Here is a 21,287-nt window from a genome sequence, read left to right on the forward strand (position 1 = left end):
CTGTAACAATACACACTAACAGCAACAAAGGTTCTCTTTTCTTACTATAGATTGTGAATTTATCTCTTCTTATATGAGGAATAAACCTACAGGTCCTGTAAAATCTCTGCAAATAAGAAACAAGATGATGACTCTTCCTTCGGCACAGTTTTTGCTGGCTTTGACAACACAGCAGTGATATGGTCTATGTGTCCACATTTTAATGACACATAGCTTTTTAATCCTAAAACTTGTCAGCAGGAAAACACGGACAACAACAGTTTTAGCTCCCGATGCACAGCTGATATTCAGCAGTCCAGGTCTATACTCTTTGGCAAGCTCATAATTTTGTTGAAAGCAATTCAGAGCATGATAGGAGGAACAGCGGCCATACCTCATACTCTCTTAATTAAGGGTTGGCCTTTTCCTTCCTTGTTTTAGCCAATAGCAAAACCAGGAAACTGAAATGATTGCTAACTTCTAAGACCTCATAATACTCAAAACTAGATCTGAAAAACTGTGGAGTTGCTCAGCCCATTTCCAGTATAGTACTTTTCCAAATCATAGCAAGAACTTGAACTTCACATTTTATTATCTCTAGAACCTGCTTTATAGTTTGGGGCGGGGGGGAGGGGGGGTGTTACTTTGCCAGCCGTATGACCACAATTAAACTACTGGATTTGAATGGTGCTCCATTACAAGAATTTTCTACTACACTTCTGAATTTGCTACTTTCCTGTTCAACTTCATACAGTATACTATTTTCAGAATGTGGCACAAAAAAAAAATAAGTAGGTTTGGTTTTTGTTTTGTGGGGTTTTTTTTAAACCTTAAACCAACATGCTGATAATTAAATGTACTTTTGGTGTCACTTTCATAAGCCCAAATTCTGCTGAACCAGTTGCACTGGTCTAAGCTCTAAACCTCACATTTCCAATTGCAATTACTGTTACATATAATACATTCAATATTATTTAGGTTTCTACCAGTGCAATGGGAGTCCAGTCATAACTTTAATAGCATGCCTTATAGGTTACAAAAACCAAAGCACCAGTTCAGTCTACTGGATTTGCTCTAAGAAGTGGTGAATTTAACTCCTGCACAAAGAGCTTTCAACACTAAGAAATTCTTTAATATCTTGATTTGAGAGGATTATGACATGGATCAGTTGTAATATGAATGGTATGCTAGTGAAATTTTTAGTGTATTAAAAAAAGAAATTAAAAATAAATACATGGCTAGCCCAACTAAACTCTGTTGGAAGATTAGGTTAAGCTCTAAATACACTATGAGCGTAATTCTTCAGATGTTAAGTCCCAGGAAACAATCACTTTCAAACAGTCTGGCACTCAAAAGAGAGAAGATTCCACATAACTGCTAAATTGGCAGCAACAAAGACAGCAAAGAATACGGGATACATTTTTGACTATGAATATTTTCTTTTTATCTCTTTCAGTACACTTCAAAATGTGTATGTGTAAACTCAGTTTGCAGTTTATTGTTTTCAGATTAAAATAAATTAATCCCACATCTGAAACAGCCAAATGCAGCCAACTAAAATGCCAAGAGTCTTTTTCACTGTCCATCAGAAAAAAATCTCAACTGAGAGAATGGGCATCTCCAGATACACTTGTCTCTTCTTGATGGCTGGAGCCTAGAAGCCCAGCTTGAATTAATCCTCTAACCCTCCTACAGTGGGAGTCAGGCAAGATGCATCTTACCCTCCACAAGCTTCCAGGAGCAGCAGGCATCTGAAAGTGTACCACAGTCAAGAAACCTTTAGGATTTACTGCATCTTTCTTGTTGCCATAGGAAATCATATTGAAACAAACAGCCTTTCCAAATAAACAGTCTTTTCTGAACTTCTGAATGGACAATGCAAAGGCGTGGTCACGCACACTACAGCTGGAGTCTTTGCAAATAATCCTCCTTTAGGTCTTGCTACACAGAGCTGCTAGTCTGTACACTCCTGCTAGTGGAGTTTGAACGCTATGAGCCTGTGCAGCACTTTGGCTAACAGCCAATAATGCGGACAGACAATGGATGTGCTGAGAAGTCTGGTGTGCTCATGCCTGCTCTTACTTCTGCTCCTCACCCTGCAAGGGCAGAGCTTACAGCTTGGCATTTGTGGGCAAAGGTAGGAAGAGAACAAAAGCACCACTTGTACACCTCCCTCTCAATGTCTGTTCCTCAAACGTATGTTTGAAGCAGTCTTCAAAAGGCACAAGCAAACTGGGAAGAAAGCTGCAATGCTCCTTTCCACTAACTGCATCTAGCTGAAACACTACAGCTAATCAAATGTATGGTACTAGTTGCTTGCCTAAGAGGGAAGCTGCATCTCAGTCGTATCCAGGTGAAACAGAAAGGCCTTGATATAGAATAAACCACCCTCATCACCAGCTTTTAAAGCCTTTTTATCATCCACTTCAGTCCCACTACTCACACAACTGCTGCAGGAGTCCATCTCACCCAGAGACAAGGTGACAAACCAGGACAGAGTGAGGGAAAGATCCTATTGACAAGGAGACACTTCAGAGCACTAAAAGCGTACGCATCAGGAGAAGGGGAAGAGCTTGCACTAATACACAGAGCGACAGCCTATATTCTGCTCTTTCAAGGCGGACTGGATAATAACACAGGTCTTTGGTATATGAAGAAGTACTGAGAACAACAGGTGAAGAAAAGCAGTACCCTTAGAAAAGGACATGTACCCTTCATCTGCCCCCTGGATCCTAACATACTGTCCCAACAGTATAATCTCCTTTCACACCCAATGGGGAGCACGATGGGTCCTCAGCATCCATGTAAATAATGCATATAAGCACAGGATAAATACAAATATGCACACAGCATGTCTGAGTGCCAGTGTGAGCCATGGTCACTTATTTATATTCTGAAGCCCAGAGGCTCAGTATTTTAAACATTAACTTCAACAAAGCTTTTTTGTTAAAATTAAAAAACAGTTCTTTAAACAAAATTTGTCCAGGGTTTGCCTGTTGGTTTCTTTTCTTTTAACTCAAAGATTCTTGTTCCACAGTTGTAGCACAGTATTCACATTAACTCGTAATGAATACTTAAAATGCAAAAACCCCAATATTCTTTGCTCTGAGTTCCCATCATATTTCCATTATTTTAATACAAAGTACACTGCAATTGCACCAAAAGATACTTTTGCTTTAAAAAAAGTCATAGACCATAAATCAACAATTGCAAGTACACACAAGAACTTTTTAAAGAGCATCAGGACATACATGTAATGGATACATTCAAAAGAATAACTTTGTATCAGTCAGAAAAAAGTTGTATTTCACACATAATGACTTGGAGATACAAATCACTCCAAAAGAAAGCTACAAAGCTATGAATTATGACTTGAATAAAGTCTAGAGAAAACTTTTCAAGCTATGAAGTTACTTCATAGAGATGCCTGTTATACAGCTGATGCAGCCTCTTGACAAGTCTACTCTTCAAAACCTGAGCATGTGTCACCACCTGTTGCAAAGATACACATGGCTGAGTACAAAAGGTGGAGAAAAATAGTCAAAAGAGAATGGCACATCCTCTCTGCTCGTAAACTGATTAAAGGAAAAGGCTTGTGATAACCAGGTGGAGAGGGAAACTAGGAGAGCTTCCGTCTTCCCATTCACCACCTCTGATCCTATGCAGTGATTCCACAAGAGCCTTGGCAAACCAAGCATTTCCACAGCTACTCTCTAACATTAGCCACACGAAGGAAGTTTCAAAGAAGTGGTGGGAACAACTTAGGGGGGCTGAACTTCCTCCTGTTACACACATTTGTCTTCATGTAGGTGCTTCACTGGCTGCAGAATGTATCCAAGCAATTACCCAAAGTCAAACAGGAAGGCTAAGACAGAAATGGGGTTGAACCCATGGTAAATCAGTGCCAGACAGAAAGGATTACTTAAAGAAAGACCAACAAATGGCAAGGAAAGAAAACAGACGAAGTCAGATAAAATGTATGAAGTGCCACGTGGACCCAAGGAAAAGCATCATAGAATAACTGGAAAAGAAAGATAAGAGCAGGGGGAAGAACAGGCAAAGCTGGGGAGGGATGGGAGGGGAAGAGGAAGGGAGGAAAGCAAAGGAGGTGGAGAGTGTGCAGGGAGGCCAGACTGATAAGCAGTGAAAAGAGTTGTTAGGGTAAGCTCACCACAGCTATCATGGTTGCCACAGGATGAACCAAAACAAACTGAAACAAAGTTTAACAGACACATAAAGCCTTCTTCCATAATACTGCCAGAAACAGGAGAAAATTGCAGGTATGAAATGCATCTGTCGCAAACTTGGGGTCACCTGACAATTCTGCTGCACTCAGAAAATACTGATAGTCCCATTAAGGAGTAAATTGACCTATACTAGGTTGGCTGCATTCCTCACTTTAATTATAGCAGTACTCATGGCACACTTCTAAGTACTAATGCACATTATACGTTTTTCCTCTTTCCAAGAGAAGCAGGATCCTGGCTCTGGACTAATCTGATCCTCTCCATTAAGTTTGATTCAGCTTGAAAGTCTTCAAAAGTTAGCTAGGAACTATTTAAATGCCAATGTTTGAACCATAAGTCCTTTAAAAATATTACCTTCAAAAGAAAACAATATGCAATAAGCCTCCTACTGAACTAATAGAACACTCACACCACCTTATTAAAAGGACAGAATATTCATATATTTCCATAGCTGTTTCATCTGAGCTGTGTATACATTTTGTATTTTAAACTGTGCAGTTTACAATGGCCAGAAGCATCTTAAACAACATTGTTACTTGGTAAATGAAGAAGAGAATAAAACATGAAGCTGTTATGGGCACGCATTTACACTCAACCACTGTAGAGATGAGAAGCTTTTATAAGGCTTGGCTTATATATTATTTTTAAAATCTGCTTTATCAATATCACTGACATGAATAGATTATTTCACTCAATATAGTAATGCAGATACACTCATATGATCACATATATGCTGGATATTTTTTTGGTCCATAATATGTCTCTGTGAAAGATCTATCAGCCACTAGTAATTCATATAGTTAGGAATGATATACTACTTTGAGGTTTTATCATTAGCTTTTAGCTCTATTCCTGCAACAGAGACTACAAATTGTGTCATGTGAAATATGACCTGGTTTAGCCACATCGTTTAATGACAATACTGACAACGCCATGTGTGTGAAAACTGCCACTAAATATTAAATAAGAGCACCGAACAAACTCTTATGATTTCCCAAAGATTTGTGTGGTGATTTATATATTTTAGGTTTAGGATAATAGCTCCTTCTTCAAAGCGTAAATGTGTGTAAAGCCTTAAGCTTCCAAATTCACATGTCCACGCTTAAATTTAAGCCTATGAGTGAGTCTAACAAAGACACAGTTAAGTGAGTGACTGACAGATTGAGACTCTTTGTGAATACGCTTCTTTACTTTTAAGCAAGTGCCAGAGTCTCAGTAAAATAAATGAAACCTAGACTGTACTCTTAGAAAGGTTAAGCATGGATGTTAGCATGACTTGCTGGAAAAAAAAAAAAACAAACCCAACAAAAAAGCCCCCATGCTTAAGCACATTCTGAAATTTGGCTATTTTGATAGTGGTTCATCTTGACTTCAGACTCCATGTCATCTCCTGCAGAATCCCACACCTCCTCTTGCAAGAACCTTTCATATGAAGCACCCTTCACCACTGGGATCTCAAAATTCAGACTTGACAATGGTTACAAAACCTTTATCTGAGACGTGAGTTTACAGATGAAAGCCATGCTTTCAGGAATTAATTCAAAACACAAGACAAATAAAGTGAGACAAACAGAGGAATAGAGATCTTGATGCACCAACCCACATCACCGTATCATTGACCTCTGTAGATACACTTGCAGAAGAAATTGACTCAACGTATTTGGAAATTTAGAGGGCTATGTGTCTTATGGTACAATATAGAGATTATATAAATGTACTACAGACATAATATAAATATATTCACATTTGTGCCCAGATTAACCAAAATTTATAAAAACTTATATTCATGAATATATTCAGACAGCAGCATATTTAGACTCTGGCAGCTAAAATTAAAGAGACTAGCACTATCTAAATAATTGACCTGAAACAAATCAAGAAGGTAGGAACAAAGAGTATATTCTACTTCACATCTCTACTCTGCCTTAAAAAGTCTATTGATTTACCAGTATTCTTCATTACTAAATGCATGGTACACTTACTGTCAGTTGTGCTAATTTATTGCCAGAATTCCTTAAATTATTTTCCTATGATTTTACCCTTCAGAAGAAGACTTACCAGCTACTGTAAGGATAAAACAACATCAGAGATCTGAAAAGACATTAAGAAAACCTTTCTGTGAGAAACCAGACTACCACCACATTCATGTGGAAACAGAAAGTTATTATATGGTAGACACTAAAAGCCTCATTTCAGAGAGCTAGAAGGATGCAGGAGAAAGGAAGAAAAGAGTTCATTCCCAGCTGTGCCGTGTGCAAACTGTCACACTCCTCATGCAAAAATAACACCACTATGTGTTTCCAGCCAGTTTTAAGCCTCCACTGACTACTATTTAAAAGGCACGCCTGATTTTCTAAGAAGCAGAATGTAGCACTGTACAAACTGTTGTACCAGATCAGATCTGTGGTTCATCCACAGCAGTACCCTACATCTGACAATGCCAGCATGGGATGCTTTGGGGCTGGGGGGGAGGAAAAAAAAAAAAAGAAAAAAAAAAGGACAAAAAACCCCAACAAAAACCCTGAAAACAAAAACCCAACAGTAGCCAGATGCTGTCTAATCTATGCTTTGATTGGAAATACTCCTAATTAACAACTGGTTTAGAACTTAATACATGAAATTTTACATCACATCCACAGTTTGTTAGGAATATCTACCATAGTGCTGGGTATCATTCTTACCTAACATAGGATTTTTAAATAAAAAGACTTCCTTTTAGATGCAATAAAAATCCCAAGTTCTTTTGTTTCATGGGTATTTTTTTAGATCCCTAACCATTTTTTTTTTCTTCCTGTGAGGTTTTCCTAAATCTACATCGCCCCTTTCTGAGATGTGATTTCTAAGAATCACAGATGAGCTCAAACTATTGATTTTCTATACCATGTGATATTCACTATTCTTTACCTCTACATATCACAACATCTCACCGACTTTTTAACGACCTCTGCTGTAGTGTCAGAGGAGATTTTCACAAAACTGGCTTCATCAATATTTTTCTAAACCTTTATCACTAAATTAGTACCCTGTAAAGTATTTCAGTTCACCATTTACCTACCATTCTGCATTGCTTTTACTTTACCAACATTAACTTGATATCGCATCATCTAGATGGTTACTTAGCTTTCTGCATAGAAACTTTGACTTTTTTAGCAACAATGAATTCTTCATCAGTAAATCTTTCAATGCCTCTGAGCACCCTTTTATTCATCACTTTATTATTATTAATCTTTGCCATATTGATACATTCAAACAATTCTAGCAATGAGAAAAAAATAATTATTTCCTCAGAAATAGTTTTATTTCCCTAGAAATAAGTTAGATGCTCTCTACCTATTACTCCCTTCAGTCTTAATGAAACCTGCAATAAGAAGAAAATCTGAAAGGCCCAAAAAAAGATTATTCACTGTGAATTTTCTTTTAGAAAAAGGAGATAAAAAATGTATACATACACTATCTATACATACATACTATATATACATACTTCAGCTTCACAGATGAGCAATTGGCAATAACACAGGTATGAAAGTGTCACAGCACCCTACAGCATAAACTAGAAAGCTGCTGAAGGTCGACTGGTTCAGTCAACAGCAAAGAAGTAACCCTCTCTCTGATGCACCACCTCAACAGAATGGAAAGCATAACAGACAGCAATGACTCCCTACAAGGTGTCCCCTAGTGATAAAAAAAGACAAGTAGAAATGGAGTTGGGATCTTCTGCAGATCTTCTTCTCTACTAGGAGCTCTCCATGGGGTTAATCAGAACAAAGACAGTCTGGCTTGGGTGAGAAAGCTTTCCCTACCACAGGACCATGACCACTGCAGGACACAGGTACAAGAAGTGGGCTTAGCTTACAAATTTGCTTGAAGACCCACCCACTCAGGATACCGATTTCTGCAAAGTGCAGAAATTAAATTTGTAACTGTGGGCTGAAATCCAACTTCAGTAGCATCTATGTTTGGGAACACTTAGACAAGAACAATCACAACATTGTTGCTTGACATACAGAAAGTTGGAAATAGCACCAGACAGGCCGCCTGGTGAATCTGGTGCCTCAGATGACATATCAGAACACCTGTTTTCTGACGAACACTGCAAATGATGATCCTCACACTTTCTGTTCTTATTTCAAAAAGGTAAGCACATTCAGATGTACTCCATGGGACCAAGAGATGAGCAGGCATGTTAAACCCAAGCAGCCTACTGAGCCATGAACAACAAGCTGTAGGATCTTGACACATTAGGTCATCTGTGTATGAAAATATTTTCGGTGTTTGCATATTTCTAACACTTCTTTCTTTCCTGCTTCACTGGTATGCTAAAGGTCACCTTAGTAAGTCAAAAGAAGCAGGCAGAGAAGCCAGCCACAAGCTAGTCTGCTTGAAAGAGGCAAACTGGTTTGTTTCTTTGGTTGGCAAGAAAACATCGTAGTGCAACTTCCCCGCTGTAAGCTATTTTCTGATAGAGAAAGAGCTGCACGGGTCAAAACTGAGCCAGGTGACTCTCCTACGATGCGCCATAAAAGCAATGCTAATGTTGATGAGGGCAGAATGTTTCAGACTTTGCTTACTTCAATGCATCTACTTGTTTCTCAGATCCCCCGCTGACAGCGCTGTAGTCAGTGGGCTCGTAAAGCTGATTTGACTGATGAGGATCTCTAGGGAAAGATTTCAAGGGGACTACTCCACTGCCTACCTTTGTTCTAAAATGTACATCAATCAAACAGCTAAGAACTTCCACTTCCCACCTGCAGATAGATAATTTGGTGGAAATACTTAATCAAGCTCCTGTGCTATATTTAACTCAATAGATAGTCCCACAGGTGAAAAATATTCAGTTAATGAGAAATAAAGAAACCAACTTGATAGCAAAACAGGCTATTGAGTCACAAAATAATACGCCTTTGGCAGTAAGTTTAACATCATCACAAATCACACAATAGTTCAGTTCCTTCAAATAATAAAGGACAGAAATATGGTGTAATGCTGGCCTCTGTAATCCTATATTTTTATGGTCCAGCTGGGTTTCTGTCAAGGGCAGTCTTTGACATGGAGGGTTGGCAGGGCAGGAGGACACTGAAGCTGCAGCACTCCACACTAACATCTCACAGCTCCGACAGCCTGCCTGGCCTGTGCTTCAGGTCACTCCATCTTGAGGTGTGACCAGAAAAAACACTCAGGAGACAACAACTACATAGAAGATGACCTTTTGGGGTCAGTATAGTACATTTTCTTTGAACTACTTCACTACAAGCTACGTAGGTTCTGACTAAAGTGGAGCTCCCACACAGGGTCAGACCTGAGTGAAAAGATCTTTGTTCTGATTTTTGAAGAGTTGTCCTCTTTCCCCAAATTTTGCCTGCAAGTGCTGCAGACAAATGTGGGCAAAAAGTGCAAAAGCAATTTAAGAATTCTTCACATCCCACGTGGATTTCCTAGTGCTTTTGACTCTCCAGAGAGAAGCCTGCTGTTCATTTACATGGGAAAGAAAAATGAAAAGGAACATACAGTGATAGACTTTGGTTACCAAACATGGCATGGTGTGTTAGCTTCTCTTTTACATTTCAATAGAAATAAAGTAAAATATCCATCTGCATGCATAAAACCTAGAAAAGTTATTATCTGAGTAACACACAACCTATTATTAGTATATTGCTCAGGAATAGTTCTAGCTGTAAAACTACCATCATACTAATAAAGAAAATATTTTAGAAAAGAAATGCTGTCTCCAGAGATTCTCAAAGATAAGGGTAAATTTCAACAATTATAGCTATAAATCTAGACATTTCCCATCTCTCTGAAAGGCATTACTGCATCCTAGGGAAATGTGTATATTAAGTACATTGAGGCAAAGTAATTGAGTGGTGTTAGGTACCACTAACAATTGTACAGGTGCATTTTAGTGCTTAATGTTAATGCTGAAATACATGAAATTTTTTCTGTCACATTGATTATTTCAGTATGAAATAGTTTCCTGTATTTCTGTGCTGCATTCACAACAATAGCACATTAAAAAGTTCTTGTACACAGTTATCACTGGATTAAATGTGAATTTTTAGATTTTACCACTATATGGGTAAGTTACCCAATTCACCATGCCTCAGAACAAAACAAAAAGGAACTGCACTCAGTGCAGGGTCTTCAGTTCAGCTGGGTTAACGAGGTGATTATGAAAAAACATATCATTTGATAAGAAGGACTTAGCTGTTGCTGCTTCTACTGCAGGAAGCAGGCATTAGCACTCTTCCATATTCCTGACTTGGCCTCTTCTCCAACACTGCACCTCAAATGCCATTCACTTCCAGAAGGACATTTCTGTTTCTCTTTAAGTGGTGACACATGCCACTTGCCTCAGTGGGTGAAGAGAAACCTTAGATGTTTTGCCAACAGCATCAGCTCTTGCGAAAAGTTTTGGTTAGACCTCAGACAAGTCAGAAAGTAAACTGGGCACAGAGGCTGAGTTACTCTCTCTTACGATGAGACACATTTTTTTCAGAATGTTATTCAGATAGATACATTGCTTGACTACTATGACAAAAACTATTGCAGCAAACACAGCTATACCTCTTCTGGGGAGGGGAAATAATCAAAAACAAACAAATAAAACCTCTGTGGATTTTAAAGGACCTGGAGCACTCCCTTACAAATTTTCAGCCAGAATGACTAAAGGGAAAGAGATGGGACAAGTGGGATCTCTCTCCAGTGCTCCATGTACCCTTCACATGTTTTCCACACAATGATAAACCACTAATTTAAAAAAATGCCATAGCAAAAAAATTGTTCCACTAAGAGCTAACAGACTCAGAGCAACTACACATGGTTTCTCACATGAAATGGTGAATATAGGCTATTAGCTAGTTTTATTGAGGGCTCTTAAATCAAAATGCAGGAAATGGGACACCCTACTTTTGTTCTTGATAACAGAAAAAAAATTTTTCATACTTACTACAAAATACCAGAAAGAAAAACGGAACCAGAAAGGAAAGGAGAAAATAAATAAATATAACATCATTAAATTTCGTTTGAGTCATGTGGCAAAGAAATACATTTAAGCAGAACTAGAATAATGTAGTAACAAGGAAGCTCCTCTTGTTAAAATACAAACAAGGCTGAAAATCACTTTGAACAGTAACCTTTTGATGAGGAGCTTAAAGGAACTGCTTCCTGGAATATTTTCCACTTGATCTGGCTGAACAAATATTGGGGAATTTAAGTAGGGAAAGATAAGTCTGTAGATGTTCACAAGTCTGCAATTATCACTGTGGTTGGCCTAAAGACTTACAGAAGCATGAGATGGTTTGCTTTTTGTACTTGGCAAAAGAAAACAGTTCTCACTGGCTTGGTATATATATGACTTCTCATCAACAGAGATTCACTGAAAGCAGGGATTGCACCCCAACAGAAATCCGTTACATGGCTCTGGATTTCTCATCCCATACTGTTGTCTGAATTCAACCTAGAACTTCATCTCCCTCAGCGACTGCCTGCATGACCAGCTAGGTCTATCTAGACTTGCAGAACAGCACACACATCAAACCACCCGATCCCACTTCAGCTAGCAGGTCTTCATACGTGGAGGATAAATAAAGGAGCAAGAAAGAGTTTCTCCCAACATACTCTTTAGCTCAGATCAGAGAACTATCTCCCTTCAATAGCTTCTCCTAGTTATGCAAGATTCAAAAAAGCATGGAAAAGCTGAAGTGAGAAGCAAGCAGTCACTTCTTCAATAAACTTGATTTCCAATCATTTCTGTCAGCAGGTGGAGCAGCACTAGTGCTAAATATGGAGAGGTAAATATCTCCCTATATTTGTCTGCTACCTACCAAAGTAAGATTTGTCTCTTAGTCACTGCTTGCTGAAAGGACAGAGAAACTATTGGTTCTTCTAGTACTCTTACCTCCACTGGGAAATGAAAGAAAGCAATCAGAAAACTCTGATAACTTTATGCAAGGCTGACAGAGGCAAAGAACAAACTTCTCTTAACCTTGGCAAGAGGGGTCCATTTGCTTCCAGGAAACATCTGTAGAAACTTTACTTAAAAAAATCCTTAGGCCAGAAAAAATAGCATATAGAAAATCACCATAATGGCACTATACCTATCAGAAAAAGTTATGTGGCTTGGCTGTTCTTAATGTAAGAGGTCTGACCGAGATCTGCCTAGTCATAAGTAGAGGTTCAGAGCAGTTCAGTACTCTGAACAGGAGACTAGATTACAACATGGGGATTTTGAGCTCTGTATAAAGAATTCCGTACTGGCATTTCCCAACAGAAGTCAAAGCATCTGTTTCAAAAAAAAAAAGAAAACATGTGAATGATTGAGGGTATCCATGGTATCTTTGCGTCTTACATAATGATTCTGAGCCTTTAAAAGTGGTAAGCCAAGCATGCAAGGCCTCTTCTGAGAGGTCAGCTCTGGTAGTCTCTCCCTCACACGTTTTTAGCATACATCACTCAATCTGTAAAAAGTGGAGATACACCATGATAATTTCAAGGAGAAGAATATATTCAGTTATAAAGGACAAACGTTTCCAGTCACTTTCATTATAACTGTCATTCTACAGTAAGAAATAAAAAAAAAAAAAAAAAGAGTAAAAAAGAGTTGGCTGAAATTATGTCCACTTACCAGCAAAAGAATAGAATGGTATTTGAATCAAGACTAAAATAAACCTGAAATTCAACAAGCTTACTCTTGAAAAGACAATTATGTTATAAAAGATTATATTTCATTGATCTTTTAAAACTCAAATTTATAAACCTGGTCCTGACTCAAAGTAAACTTACAACTCATGATTCTAGACAAGCAGAGGTACAAAACTGTGCTGTTGGATGACATATGCTGAAGTTTTAGGCCATGATTTGTTATTGCAGACAATTATTAACACTTAAACAGCAGTAAGAAGAAATATCAAATGCTATGAAAAGTATAATTTATTTCTCCTGGTAGATATTAATTGCCCTGTATTAATGACTTTTGGAACTATTACTAATGAGGAAAAATAGCCATCCCAGCACGTCAGCAATATCTGTAGTGAGGAGACAGTCTTCTAGCCATTAGAAAAATACGGAGCGCAGGGGAAATATCACACCATAAGATACGAAAAGCAGTTTTTCAAAGAGGATGTTTATGATTAAATTTCTAAATTGCTGTCACAGCACAGGGGGGGAGAAATTCTGAAAGTGCCTCCAGCAGTTCTGCTGTATGATTAGTCACAGGAGGTATTGGCTAACTGGAGTTCGTGTTCGTGTTATTCCCCCAGTGTCTAGTCATTTCGTTATACAGAACCAGGTAGCTAACCAGGGATCCTCAGGGAGAGCGAGATGTTCTTTGAGCAGACCAGCTCCTTTTCTTCACTTTTTTGCTGAGCAGAACAGTGGGAAAATGGTCAAAATATGTCGTCTATTATGCTTTTATCAAAAGCATAAAGATAGGACCATACTAGTTTAACTTCCTAGGTATACCAAATATCATACACAGTCTCCTGTGGCATGTAAATGAAGCCAGAAATGTAGTGATTACAGATAGGTACATTTCTTAAGCAGAAAGAACTTCTGTAAATTCAGTTAGCCAGAATAAATGGGCAATTCAAGAACTATACAAGCATATTATTCCACTGTTGCACTGTTTTAACTGAAGATCAAAAGCTACGATGTGCTGCTACTATGCTACGATAGTGTTTATCTTGGTACTGACCAGTATCTTGAAGGACTCCTGTGGAAGCTCTTACTGTCTGTTTTACTTTTGTGGAGTTGTTAGAAAAGTGTCGTCTGGACACAGAATCCTCTGGATTCTGGCTTTTTTTGTCTTTCCCTTTGGGAGGCTGAGGTGAGGAACTGTTTTCTCCTGGGTCACTGGATCCAACGGTAGATTTAGACTGCCGATCGTTTCCCTGAAATGAAGTGTATGTAATTATCCCTGATGAATACGACAAAGTTTATTTTTTTTTCATTTCAATATTATTTCAACCTTTTAATACTAAGGATTGGTATCAGGTTTTAAAAAAGCATATTAATTTATAACCAGTACACTTAAACAATATCTTACGCTATCCAGAAAACTAACTATCACATCAACTTACTATATGATCCGACTGATTAAAAGCTCCTCAACAACTCACAGAAGAAAATAACGCATTTATTATAAGGAATAGCGCTTCATTTGATGAAAAGAACAGCTAAGTGAATCTATACATGCACGCATATGATACACAGCTATATCTCATCTATGCATACGTGTGGAAAGTCACAAGATGTAACATATATAACTTCTCAATAATTGATTGCATGCGTAAATGAGACATAGGCATTAATCTGCTAAGTGTCAAAAGCAGCTGAAGAGGAAGACAGGCTTCATGTGGCAGTAACACTGACTGCCAAGTGGACGCTTAGAAAGGGGTCTGCCAACACATTGCCTCTGAATTACCTCCAAGGACATCCATCGGTTCCTCTGCTTGCTCTGTGGTGTATCTAGAAACAGAACCAAAAACCTGGTCCTTATATTTTTACAGCTCTGATGTACATATGATCCTGGGTGTACTAGCCAGAGATTTTATTATTTATACAGATTTTTCTTCAGTCTAAATCTGTTCACAATCAACATTGTAAAAACCTGAACTGTTTAATGTGCTGTTTCTATCGTACTACTTTACCAACTGAACACCCTCACCATTGCCTCCCATTAAAGGCTGTCAGCCTCCTACTTTTTCCAGTCTAACAGCACATGCAGTTTCTTCCTAATCCAGTTCTGTCAAAACAGTCCATATAACAACAAAATACTCAAGCAGATAGGGCAGAAAACCTTATCAGTATCTGGAACTGTTCACCTTATCACCGCGTGAGCTAAATCATGGAAGACAAATATATTCTACTTCATTGTTTTGCTTAGTGTAGCTGCATGAACAATTCATGCCATTTTAGAACTTGCCCACCAGAACGGCCTTTCATTCTGCAATGGTCAGGGACAATTTATTTTCACCTCACTGCTAAAGTTAAAAGGTAATACCTATATAAAATTAAAATAATTCATAAAAATAGGTCCTGGACAAAATCCTGCATACATTATTATATTTTTATGTGATTCTTCTAGTTGTCATATAATTGGAAGAAATCAGTTCTGTTTAAAACATCTTCCTTAAATACCATCTAGCTTTCACCATCTAATCCATCATTTATCTACCTATACCATCAAAACTACCACTTATCGTTTCTGTATAAAGAGAAATAAGGGCATGGCAAAATTTCAGCCTTTTCTAATTCAAACTGGAAACTGTTACTCCCAAGTAACAATAGTAAAAAAGTGTAAATATCAAATTGAAGCAAACAATTGCACGATCTATACCAGTTCAAATGTTGCATTAGATATTGAAGAGCAGTAGTGCATATTCCTGCCTCAAGTTTTGACACTTGTTATCAGCATGTCAAATATTTGAGCACTGGTCTTTTTTTACAATCCCAATGGAATAAAAGTGAATATCAAATAATTTTCTGTATGTGCTGTTAAGTAATAGTAGAAGAGGCAAGAAGTTTAAACTGTTAATGAGTTATTTTTAAGAATGCTAGAATTGCAAAGCTCACATTTTAAAAACAAACATCACTTGAAAGTATGTTCTTTACTGAGGTTTCATCTTCTACTGAATTTCAACAGAATGCAACAGAGATTTGTATATTTTATTGCTTATTTTGTTTACTGGCACCAGGCCTTTTTGTTTTGTAATCAGTGAATGGACATGATCAATCACTGCAATTAAAATGACAGACTGTGAGTCTGACTCTCCACTGTCTTGTACTTGTACAGTAAACTGCACTTGTACATAATTAGTGCAAACAGATATTTATATTCTGATTTGGCATAGTTTAAAGCCACAGTGAACTCATTTTTTACACATATAAATAGCTATACAGGCTACAAAGCAGTGGAGGCTCAAGCTCTGTATTTAATGGTTAGCTAGGACAAACATCAGATAGGAAACTGGTTTATGGCCTTATTCAGACTCAGCACGCAGAAACATCATTTTCTGCAAGACATTTTATAAAAGGTTCTGTGTTTTTCCTTAAGGTGTATAATTTGAATAAATAAATAAATAAATACACAAAGGCAGCAGTTGATCTTTACTATGGAAGGTTTTATAAAAAATAAAGCAGCCATTATTACAATAATATTTTCTCAGATTTCTTTTGTCTAATTGACATTGCCAATAGCTACAGATTCACCAAGCTTTAATAAGCATACCACCAGGTGGCTGTGGAATTTTTCTCTTCAGATTTAATTAAAACCCAAAGGACAGGGACTTTCTATCTGCCAGAATTAAGCAAAATTAGAAACAAACTTTATTATGGCACTTGATACTTACACTGCCTTTAGACTTACGAGATCCCACAATCGGAGGTAGTACAGAGACTTTGGAACTGCGGAAATAAGCCATATCTTATAATTGTGTACACTGTCACTATCACAGACACTATGTATCTATTACCAAGTCAGATAACACCAAGTCAGCTATGGCCACAGAGTTAATTGTTTTATTCATTGCATGTTTTTACTAAGAATCACTCATTTCTGTTTACTAGACTATATTTAAACATATAATCATTAGCTTATTCAAACAAATGCATTACATTTCCCCACAATGCATACTTTATATATAAAAAATTTGCACAGCAGTATTCAGTGAATTACTGTGTGAAAGATCCTTACAACTATAATAAAGAAAAGTTCTAGCAATTTCAACATAACTGTGTACATCAATTGATCAACACAGCTTTTCACTGTCCTTAAATTCATTTGTTGCAAATACTGTTTCCCAAAATACTTTCAAGTTGTTCACATTGTCTACAATTGCTCACTAAAAAAAAAAAAAAAAAAAAGCTATAAATTACACCTCAGTTTACATGCAGAATATGGGACAAATTCTCCAAAATACACCAATTGTGGGACAAATTTTTATTTATTTCAGTGAAATGGCTCCCATTTTTCATGTTTTCCAAAGATACTAAAAGGCCAAGTTTCTCCTTACAGACTTCCAGTTCAGGACTCTATTATGTGATAATAATAGCCTCAAAAAATGGACCCAAACATAAAGCATTCTTAAGGGAGTATGTATTCCACAAAACATAACCAAGCAAGAGTAGATCTAGACTGGTATAGGTCCACTCAAACTCATCCAGCTGTACATATTTGTACCCCAGGAAAACAAACAAACAAACAAAAAAACCCCACCCACAAAACAAAACAAAAAATCCACAAACAAAAACCAGCAACAACAAAACCCTAAATTAAGTCAAAATAATCCTTTCTTTCACATTAATTTTGTGATACATGATCAATGGCATGTTTATGAGGTGAAATAGTCTTCTGAATTTCCATTTTCTCTTTTGTTTTTGTTATCTCAACTGTCTCAGTAGCAGTCAATCATGTTTTGCATCCATATTAACCCAACCATCCACCCTTTGTTCTCAGAATGATGATTTTGTACTCTACTGGTGCTACTTTGTAAAAAAATTGACACACACAAGCACGTGAGAAGTATATTAGACATGTATAGAACTTACCCCTGTGGCCTTCTCACTGCAGATTTGCTAAACAGCAGATCACCATACGGCAACTTCTTAAATTTTTCTCTACCCACTGCAACATAAATTTGCCCGTTCTCCAACTCTGACCCATTCTGAACAAGTTTTCCATCTAAAGTGTAAAGTCTGAGAGATATAAAAATGCTTAACATTCAGTTAGGTGTATTAAGAGCATCGAAAACTATGTTAATCTAAACTCACTTGATCATATTGAATTTCCAGATACACCCAGTAAAGTACAGTGGATGCCATACAATGATCAGTTGCTACATAAACAAAAGACAAGACAGAGCAAAATAATGACCTAAATCACAGTTTGTATAAACTAATGAAGTATGAAGTGCTATGACAGATTAAATACTCTCATAATTTCTAAAATGAAATAAATTTGTACTTCGAAGGTCTTTAATGCCTTTTCCCCTGATACTGTGGAAGGGATCTATTCCATGGGTTCATGAACCCCTTCATGCCAAGTTCCACCTCTCATCTGTGCTTTGGGCACTATGCAGTAACCTGGGAAGAACAGGGCACTCATGGCCGCATGACAGAAAGCTCAGGACCTGTCCACCTAACAGAGACCAAGTTGATAACATTGCACTTATATTGTTATATTGTATAGATCAGATAGTTGGAACATGGCTGTACCTGGTGGGGTAAGGCTGGGAGTAGCAGGAAATACAATGATATATAATAACAAGAAGCTGTGTATCTTAGGCACCTACAATACCAATAGTTAATATATCTATTACACCAGGTAGATTTTTACCACAATAATTTCTGATTGTACACTTTACTGAAAAGGAAGAAATGCATTAGGGGCTGGGGGAAGAGGGGGAGGGCAGGGGTGGTCAACACAATATTTCTATGCTATCCCAATTACTTCATTGTGAAGTTTGTGATTTTGTTTAAGGACAGTCAAAACAATGAGGAAGGAGGAAACAATCCATAATAAATAATAAATAAGCTCTCTCCTCTGAAGCATATTCCAAAACTCAACAATATCTATATTTAATTAAAAATTGAACATTAACAGTTTTGCATTTAAGTCTTAAATGCAGGAATGCTGAATGGCTATCTTAATTGCCTTTCTACAAGTCTTCTACAGGAGTTACTGTATGTGTTATTCTTAAATTTCAACACAATGCAAGGAGATATAAAATTATATATACACCTATACAATGAATCTTGTAGAACAGAGCCTGCCTTGAGAACACCCCTGACTTAAAAAGTGCAAAAATTCTCAATTTAATACAGAAAATCTGCTTAAGTTCATACACATGTTGGCACAACTTTGAATAAAGACAAAAAAAAAAAAAAAAAAGGTGCAGGTTATAGAACCAGCAATCACAGAACAGCTGAGGTTGGACACAATCTCTGGAGACCACCTAGTCCCTGCACAGAGCAAGAGCAACTAGAGTAGACTCCTCGGGACTGTGTCCAGGTGTGTTTTGAATAACTACAAGGACGAAGACTCCACAACCTTTCTGGGCAACCTGTTCCAGTGTTTGATGACCCCTACAGTAAATGTTTTTTCCTTCTGTTCAAGGGGAATTTCCTGCATTTCAGTTTGTGCCCATTGCCTCTTGTCCTGTCACTGAGCACCACTGAGAGGAGCCCAGCTCTGAGTTCTTCACTCGTTCCCACCAGGTATTTATACACATTAACAAGATTCCCCTGAGCCTTCTCTTTCCTAGGCTGCAGAGTCCCAGCTCTCCCAGCCCTCCTCACATGACAGGTATCTTCAAGCTCTTCATCCTTGTGGCTCTTTGCTGTGCTTGCTCCACTGTGTCCATGTTTTTCTTATATTCCCCTCATGAAAGTACCTTGATTTGCTAGGTGTCTCCTGCCATATAGAAGTAACTTGGTTTTCTGAGTGCAAAGACTGAAAGTTCTCAAAGGTGAAATTGCAGCTTTTTAAAATCTTGACCACATTTCTGCTTCCTTGCAAAGACGTATGCTAACTCTGAAGCACCTCCTTTATATTACTCATATTAACTTTTAAGTGCAAACATTTCACAGGCATGCCAGCAATTCTAAGAGCAATTTTCACTACCGCGCAAACATCAGATACGCACAAACAATGAAAATAAAGCAAGCAATCTAAAAGTCAGCAAGAAGCCTACTTCTGAATTAATCTCAGTGTGTTTTGCTAGATTACATTTTGTTTTGGGGAATTCAGGGGGAAAAACCAGCAAATCAGTGTACCATCATTTAAGAACTGTTTTTATATTTCTATGGTGCTGCAGGTATACAGAGGTACATACAAACGTGACTGTGGGTTTTTGTTCTTGATCTTTCATTTTGCTTGTGTTTTAATGTTATTTTTAATGTACAAGAGCTGTTTGCTTAATGTAACTCCTGAGAATGTTATGGATTATCTGGCAATCTCTAGTTGTATTTTTTATCCTGAAAATAATAATCACAGTATCTAAATCAAACATAAACAGTCACTGAAGATGAAAGTGAAATAAAAAATGCATTTTTAAAAAATGGAACTTCAAACAAATAAATATTGACTTAACAAGCATCACACAAGTTTTGTGACACTTCTGAAACCTTCTACCCACCCACCTGGTCACAACCATTCACAGACCAGCTGGGCTCTCTCTAGCTAGTATTATGCAACAAAGATGTCCTTGTGGTCACTTCTTATGGTCACTGGGGGATGACCTAGGGCTTGTCCTGTGGCATGTTTAGCCTGGAGAAGAGAAAGGTCCAGGGAGACCTTATAGCAGCCTTCCAGTACCTAAAGGGCGTCTACAGAAAAGCTGGAGAGGGACTGTTTACAAGGACAAGTAGCGATAGGACAAGGGGTAATGGGTTTAAACTGAAAGAGGGTAGATTTACATTATATATAGAGAAAAAATTCTTCACTGTGAGGGTGATGAGGCACCAGCACAGGCTGCCCAGAGAAGTTGTGGATGCCTCCTCCCTGGAAGTGTTCAAGGCCAGGTTGGATGGGGCTTTGGGCAACGTGGTCTAGTGGAGGTTGTCCCTGCCCATGGCAGGGGGGTTGGAACTAGATGATCTTTGAGGTCCTTTCCAACCCAAACCATTCTATCATTCTATGTCAGTGGACTTCCATTTTCCCTCCTGAATCCAAGCCAAAAAGTGGCAACCAAAACAAAGCAAGCATATAGGCTGACAAAGGAGACAGCAAAGATGCAACTTCTTGCGGGACCAATATCAATAAATTCCCAGCTGCTGAAGCACCACGTACCTGCCCATCAGGTAGCTGTACCCCATCCCCACGCACAATCTGCAAGCAGAAAAGCTACTTTTTCATTTTCGCCTCTCTCATATTTCTTACTTACATCCCTATTCTGATTGGGATAAGCAAATATATTTTTTTTTAAAAGCCACATGTGGAACTGCGTAAGATGTGGCAGCTTTGCATGTCTTTTAATAACATTGAAAAAACCCCTAACCTGCCATGTGTATAATGCAGGTTCTCATAATCCCACTTATCCTTCTTTAATGAGAAATTTTATCTTCCCA

The 21,287-nt window shown here is 37.8% G+C and overlaps 1 protein-coding gene across 4 annotated transcripts in view; it reads right to left on the reverse strand.

Moving 5' to 3' along the window:
* DCDC2 (doublecortin domain containing 2) overlaps nucleotides 1-21,287 on the reverse strand; it is a 72,529-nt gene that overhangs the window by 25,483 nt on the left and 25,759 nt on the right. For all 4 annotated transcript variants that reach the window (XM_075745176.1, XM_075745175.1, XM_075745174.1 and 1 more), the window contains 3 exons: nucleotides 17,769-17,915; nucleotides 16,571-16,625; nucleotides 13,915-14,110 (listed from right to left, as the gene is read on the reverse strand). In XM_075745176.1, the coding sequence (XP_075601291.1) occupies nucleotides 13,915-14,110; nucleotides 16,571-16,625; nucleotides 17,769-17,915 (398 nt within the window). The remainder of the gene's footprint in view (nucleotides 1-13,914; nucleotides 14,111-16,570; nucleotides 16,626-17,768; nucleotides 17,916-21,287) is intronic.

Source organism: Balearica regulorum, chromosome 2 (genome assembly GCF_011004875.1).
Source record: "Balearica regulorum gibbericeps isolate bBalReg1 chromosome 2, bBalReg1.pri, whole genome shotgun sequence".
Taxonomy (NCBI): Eukaryota; Metazoa; Chordata; class Aves; order Gruiformes; family Gruidae; genus Balearica; species Balearica regulorum.